Raw genomic sequence first — 7,389 nt, 5'->3', positions numbered from 1 at the left:
GTACGAGGAGAAAACCAATTCAGTCACAGAGAGAACCCGTGTATGTGAGCGAGAGAAATCTCAGAAAAACAAGTTGTATGTTGTCTTTATCACCAATTAATTATTATGTTTTGATCCCCGGGATAAAGTGAGGACCAAAGCCCAAACAAAATCAAGAACAAGTCTTAGAAGAAGGTAAGATCAAGCTAAGTTATTCATACTGTAATCATAATAAATTAGCCGTTTCAGAAAACAACTTAGACAAATCTGGCTGTTGGAGCTCATTAGAAACTTATATAAACACTCTGAACCAACTGGTTGCACTGGTGCACCACACTATTTGAGTTACTCCCACAACGTTTAGGTTGAACCCAAATCAGTTTTCAAACGAACCCTCAACATCACCTGCAAAGACTGAGTGAAGGAAATAAAAAAGTGTTCTTTTATCCGGCATGTTGCAAAGACAGAAAAACGTCTGACTGCTGCTGAGATGGGTTACTGCCTTCTCATCTCCACATTTGAAAATAAAAAAGTTTTATTGGTTGCATTTGAATGCAAACGGGAATTTTACAAATAAATAAAAAAAATAATAGCTGCACTTTTATCCTATCGGAGCGTCCAGAAAACGAAACAAAGTAACCAGAATCTAGTAGAGAATAATAGCCTACACTTTTCAGAAATGATGTTTCTTCTTGGTAAAATTATTTATTATGAAGGATTTAAAGTGTTTTTCCTTATTTTTTGCGCTTCTGTTGAGTATCCAATCAGTGTGTGTTTGTCTCTAACCTGTCTGCTTTGCTTATGATGAGGGAAAAGGTGGGAAAACGAATCTGACAACATTCAACAGTCTGCTGCATGACTCTCGCTCCCAAGCTGAGCAGCAGCTCTCCGTCTGATTGGCTGAGAAGAGCTCAAGCTCCGAGTGGAGGCAAATGATGCCAGAGTGCTCAGGCAGTGCATGGAGAGGGATGCATGCAGGGGACGTTGGCGACACGGACAGCGCACTGTTATGTGCTTTTGCAGCGCGTTTCTAAGCAGCTTTGCAACTTTCAAGCACACGTCTGATGCGCGTCCAGTCCCGTGCGGAGCAGCTTAGGTGTGATGTTTTGGCTGCGTGTTGCACAAGCCCTGCTCCCGCTCCCGCTCAGTTCCACTGCCGCCGACACATCCTCCCTGGAGTGATGGGCTCCAAGTTAACCCGACAAAGAAGTCTGGATTTTGAGAGCAAATTGACCAAAAGGAGACACCAGCGGAATGATCTGCCCAAAGAGGACGAGAGAAGTGGCGGCAGGAGCGGCGGAGACTTCTTGTTTACATCCCTGATGCTCAAGTCCGACAAGCTGCCGGGGATGCTGCGGAAAACCAACCAGAGCCCGTATGTCAAACGGGTGGCCTGGGTCCGGGAGATCCAGAGGATGCTCCGGGAGCACAAGACTGAGCAAGCAGGTGAAGTGCTCAAACTACTGAGGAAGGTAGGAACTTATTATGATTTGTTAGCTTCCTTTAAATCTTATTTATACTTCTTTTTTTAAAAGAAAAACGAGGAAATGAAGTTTTGTCAGAACACAAACGTTTCTGAGGCTTTTGCTTGTTGTGTTTTTTGTTTTGTTGTTGTAGAGTTTTGTTGTTGTAGAGTAAAAGATTGTAACAATTTCCTCTTACAATCTAGAATAGCTTACACTCTAAGAACCTTATTTAGAATATTCGCATTCAGAAGACACACAAACTTCAAATGATTATACACAGAGTTGTATTTAGTTAGATATCTAGCTGTGTCATTGTTGATCATTTCTGAAAGGTGAAACAATTTTAATCGTTTACTATATGCTGTCCTTGTTTACTACAAAATTAAACCTATTTCTTTTTCTTCAGCTAAACTTTTGAACACTTATATTCTCTGGATACTGATATAAATTCAGTCAGTTTTGGAAATAATGGTCAACTTTTAATGCATAAGATTCCTTACTTGTTTATTGTGTTTAATATTGCACCCTTTAGAAGTGTGAATAAGGATCCAGGATGAATGATGCATCGTTAAACCCAAGAAAGTGGAGCAGTTTAACTAAGCTCAGCTGTGCTTTGAACATGGACTTATTCCAGATTTTTATGGGACCCTGTTGCATAGCACTGTAGTTTTTTTTAATGGTTCTATAGAAAAAAAAAATCCCTTCTTTTTCTAATAAATGTCCAGTGACACAAACACAGAGCTATCTGGATTTGAAATGTTGGATTTAAAAGAACAAATATTAAAAAGTGCTTTAGAGAAAAAAAAAATCCTACCAATTCTGTTTTGTGTTTGAGTTGATGACAAGACTCAAACTAATCAGCTGGAATTAGTTAGCATGAAGGCAGGAAAGCAGCTTTTGACAGATTTTGCAGTCGATTCTGCAGCATTTGAGTTGCAGAGGGTAAAGGTCATGTCTAAGTCACAGTTTGAGTCCAGTGGGCCCCCTCCAGCAAAGATGAAACAAATTGTGGAGATCAGTTATCTTAATTTTTACTGACTGGCTTAGATTTTTATGTCTGATGGGTTTCTGCGCATATTTGCAACCTCTAAGATGAGGAAACTCAGTATCGTGGTTGTTTTTACTAACATTTGGGGTCTGTCGCTCCATTGCTGGAGTGCTTGCAAGTTTTCCAGACATCCCTAAAACAAAACACCTGAATCTATGGGCTGAACAGCTTTCTGAGCATATAACCTCTACAAAGTCCTGCTAACTACTTTGTGATTCGATTCAGGTGTGTTAATGCAGGGACACATAAAAAATGCAGGACTCTGGCCAATTACCGGAGTTTGGGAACCCGTTCTAAAATGTCCTTTCATTTTAAGACACTTAAGAAAATAGTATTCTAATAGAAGTATGAGGAAAACTTTATGAGAAATAAACCCATACATGACATTTTAAAGGCTTTCAATTATGTTGGATTATGGACATAAGACTTGTTGTGAACCAACTATTTTATTGAAGTAAATTAATTGGACCCTTGTTGATGTAAAATGATGTAAAAGTTTTTGTTCTGTCAATGATGAGGCGTCGAACAGTGAGTTGAACATTACTTTTCATACATTATTGGAATCTCAAGTGACTTATTACATGTGTATTGACATAGAAATACATTTATGTATAGAAATACAATCTTATAAGAACAACTCATAAGATTGTATCATCTCATCCATGGGATGCTAATGGGTAATAGCACTGCAATTTGCCAGGACAGTGGTTGATGTCTGAACTTAAATTATTCGTATTTGTCTCCACAACTTTCCTTTCTCTTTCTGAGAAATAGGACCCAAACTTCTGTGCATGTCAAAAAACTCATTTAAGCAATTTCACTTGCTCTCTTGGTGTGTTTTCACACCTGAGGTTTCTTTCCTTCCTTCACTCAGACACAGCTAGTTTCTGCTAGTGTCTGCTGCTAGCCTGACCCAAACTCCTTCTCACAGCCAGGTTTGCTTTGTGGGAGTTAAATGGACTAATAAACTATTTTTCATTAAACATAAAGCCCTTTGCAGCTTTGAAGAGATCTCAAAATCATTCGGTGTGCTTCCTGATAATTTTACCCAGAAGCAAACTAATTAAATGAATAAATTCTCCTTGTTTTCTACCAGCTTAAAACATCTGTTTATTGGTCTGATGTGCCCTTAGCAGAAGAACCAGACTGAACGGTCTCACCTGGTTTCCTGTGACTGGTTTCGATTTGCTTGGAGCTCATAAAAACAATTTTAAAAAACACCTCAAAAATCAAACTTATCAGCTGATTTGGAACAAAGCAAATTAACTACAGGTGGGAAAAGAGTCTTGAAAGTTATAATTCTGATACATTGGCTTCATTTTTAATCTGAGGTTTAACTCTTATGAATTATTATTAGGTATCACTTGGTCCTTTTTTTGTTGTTTGTTTGAGAAATCTAATTATTGATTGAGATGGACCCTGTCAAAAGAGCTCCACATATACTCTGACTTAAATAACTTCTTAAAAATGCAGAGAGAATGTACAACAGGAAACTGGAAATTTACAAAATGTCAACCTTTAGGTGTTGCACAGATTTTGCACAAAAATCATGCTGATATATATATATATCTATATATATACATATATATAGATATATATATATATCTTATATATCTTAAAGCAGCTCTGCAATCTGTTAAATCTCAGATGGGATATCGGCTCTGCCTTCTGTTTCATACGTCTCCATATCACCATGTTTAAGATGCTCACGAAGCACGACTGCTCCCTCCATCGCGAGACGAGGTGAAGCCAGAGCGCTGCTACATTGTTTGGGCTGAAGCCAAGTGTCTGACTAATAACACTTCAAGATGGGGGGTGAAAAAGTGCCGGTAGATCTCCTGTTGCAACTCTCCAGCAGTGAGGCAGCTTTTCCTCCCAGGAATGGATGAATGTGGAGATAATCACCTTGAGATGACAGATGAAGGAGCCTTTTTTATTCTTTCACACACAGGAAGTCATTGCAAACAGGAACCATTAACAGTGTTAAATCTTCATCAAGCATATGACTTCTGGACCATTACGTTAATTAGTTTGGGATTATTCTAGACATTAATTAGTAAACAAAGCTTTATTGGAATAAAGCGTCAGACTAAAGTAAGCTGCGAAAATGCTACAGTTCAAATGAAGCAAAGCTGTCGCATTTTATTTGTTTTAATAAACCGTACATCAAATTGTTTTCAAACCAGTTGATGTAATTCTTTAATATTATCACCTGTCAAGTTGCTTTCTGTTGTACAGGAAAGCCAATACAAAATAAAAAAGTATCAATGGGTAATATTGCATTATTCTTGAATATTGGGATTCATTCAGCTTATCTAATATGTCACAGACAAGCAGAGATTGAATATTGCAGCCAAGCAGTCGTTTGAGATTGTGACATTGCGTTGTCCAAAGTTTCCCCCAGTGTATGTTCAGCCTGGCGGGCCACCAGGCTTAACTTGTCCCCCCACCAGGCTAAGTATTGCTTATTTATTTAAGTCTTTTCAAAATATTTGCATTTTTAAGGCTTTATAGTTGGTGTTCAGGTATTAATTTCCCAATCTTTCAATAACACATAATTACCAAGTGATATTTTCAAAGTTCCTGTCAACTTTAAACATTTTTTAACTCAGTAACACGACGGCCCGCTGAATGAATGACTGCCTGGTGCCCGACCACCTGGCTTAGCAGGTTTTCTGTGGGAAACCCTGATTCTAATTATCCGATACATGTATTTTTCACAACTGCAAAATGTTTCCGTCTTGTAAGAGGGAAAAGAGTCAGCGTCTTCTTCCTATCAGCCTGCTGACCTGCAGTGCTCAGCAAACAGTTGTGGGAAGAACAGCTCTTTATCACTTTATGTAACCACTGTCCACTGTCACATGAACACTTTCTACGGTATCTTTAATAAAGGATTTTAAACTGAAGGAGTTTATAAAGTTTTAACTTTATAAACGTTGGTCAATCTTGGAAGCAAAACTCAGCCCATGCCTACTTTTACATATATTGATGCTGGAATGATGATTGTTATTAATATATTGTTCCGCTTTGCATATAAACTTAATTTTTAATGTTTTTATCATATATTTTCAATTATTGTATTATTTACAGGTGATTTGACATCAAAATAGAAAATGTTTTATTTTGTGACATATATAGCCTTGATAAGCTCACTTCTTTTATCAATGGGACTTCACTTCATTCAAAATGTTCACATTGTTCTGTTCTAGATTAAACAAGACAGTTTCTGTTTCCAGAATATTTTTTACAGGAGTTGTTAATTCAAACTCATTGACTTAAAGCAAGTAGTGTTATTTAAAAGTAGTTTTTGTGTTTATATTTTTTCATTGACTTTATTTTATACTGTGGCATAGTTTAAAGTTGGGTTGAGTTTTTTTGTCACCTAAACATGAGCAGGAAACATCACCGAAGCTGATCAATCAACATTTGAGGCCCTCCAAACTCTCCAACATTATATTTGTTGTCATTATGTTGTAATTTTTGTAAATTTATGTGTGGTCAGCCACTGAAGCATTGATGGACAGGTTTTTGTTTCAACAGGATTTGAATCCTACGTATAGATCTTAGTTTAGATGCATGAATAAATTGTCAGATATGAATTCCTTCGGCGATTTTGAACATACAGACTGTGATCTTAAAATGGGGAAAACAAGCTTTTGAAAGTTTCCCGTTCTGTTTTTGTTTTTTTCAACTAGACAAAAACAGTCCTAAAAGTTGATTGCAGTCTCATTTTTGTCCAGATCACAACTTATGTTATGTTTTAGATTTTATGCATTTAGTCCTGATGTCATTAACTAACTGATCGCAACAGCAAGTCATCCACTCATGAACAATTAATCAGGTAGTCGAACCAGAGGACCATAAATCAATAAGAAATGGAGTTAAATGAACCTCCATCTTCTGACTGCTGCTGCATATTTCTTTCATCGAAGCAGGAACTTGTGGGATGGGATTTAATACATTAGATTTCATATGTTTCTGGATTCTAATAAACCGCATGTGTGGGACGATGCTCTCCGGTTTAGAGATGCTCTCCTTATTCAAACCTGGAGATGTGCAGCTTTAACCAGGAGAGTACAGAAGCTTCCTGTCGGGGACAAAGAGCAGAACATTTCATGCTTTCACAATGAGAAGTCAGTGAATGCAATCAGATCTCTCTGTATATTTAAAACGGGTGTCTTTTCATCTGTGCACCAGAATGTGATGCAGCAGCGGCGCGGATCAGATGAGCCACTTACATAATCAAAAGGCGCTGTTTAAAAATCCTCAGTGCTTCAGTTTCTTCACTCATGTGGTAGCCTGTGTGTGGAGGATCAGGGAATCCCACTGATCTCGGCTGTAATAAATCAACCCAGAAGCTGGAGGAGGAGAAACTGCTGATGGGAGTTTTTGTCTTTGTTTCCACTGTGCCCCCAAAGCGTTATGGCAGTCAGCACATATAGAAGATGTTTAGCCTCCAGCCTGCCGTTTCAAAAGCGTTTCAGCTCAAAGAATCGCTGACAACATTTATTCAGCAGCGCCGCAGCCTCTGATTTCACCACAAACAAGCACGTGATGGACTGGTGAAAACATGGCTCCTCTCTTTATGTTTGGTAAAACCAGTCATGCCCATAATGAAAGGGAGGAAAAGCCCTTTTTAGGTTTGCATGGATTATGAAAGTAATAATTAAGCTTTATGCCTAAAGGAATCAATTTCCTCTAAACTTTTATTCCCACAAACCTTTCAGCTAATTGTGTTGTTTCATGTCGTCTCTCTTGTTTGTTCTGTGCAAACAAGCTTCAACCTGTCTTAAAACATCATGTATTCTAACAAACTCATGCTACATACATGAAGTATTTACATTATTGGGGTAAACAAATATAGTCTGAGGAAAACATACAATTAATAAGCCTCTA

General features: G+C 37.9%; 1 protein-coding gene across 1 annotated transcript in view; it reads left to right on the top strand.

Annotated features, from left to right (window-relative positions):
* Positions 1 to 846: 846 nt before the first annotated feature.
* The window catches only part of lrrc75bb (leucine rich repeat containing 75Bb), a 33,571-nt gene continuing 27,028 nt past the window's right edge, over positions 847 to 7,389 (top strand). The window contains exon 1 of the mRNA XM_044095838.1: positions 847 to 1,451. Within this exon, the coding sequence (XP_043951773.1) occupies positions 1,044 to 1,451 (408 nt within the window). The 5' untranslated portion in view covers positions 847 to 1,043. The remainder of the gene's footprint in view (positions 1,452 to 7,389) is intronic.

This window comes from Gambusia affinis, linkage group LG17 (genome assembly GCF_019740435.1).
Source record: "Gambusia affinis linkage group LG17, SWU_Gaff_1.0, whole genome shotgun sequence".
Classification (NCBI taxonomy): Eukaryota; Metazoa; Chordata; class Actinopteri; order Cyprinodontiformes; family Poeciliidae; genus Gambusia; species Gambusia affinis.
This window is presented reverse-complemented; position numbering and strand designations above follow the sequence as displayed.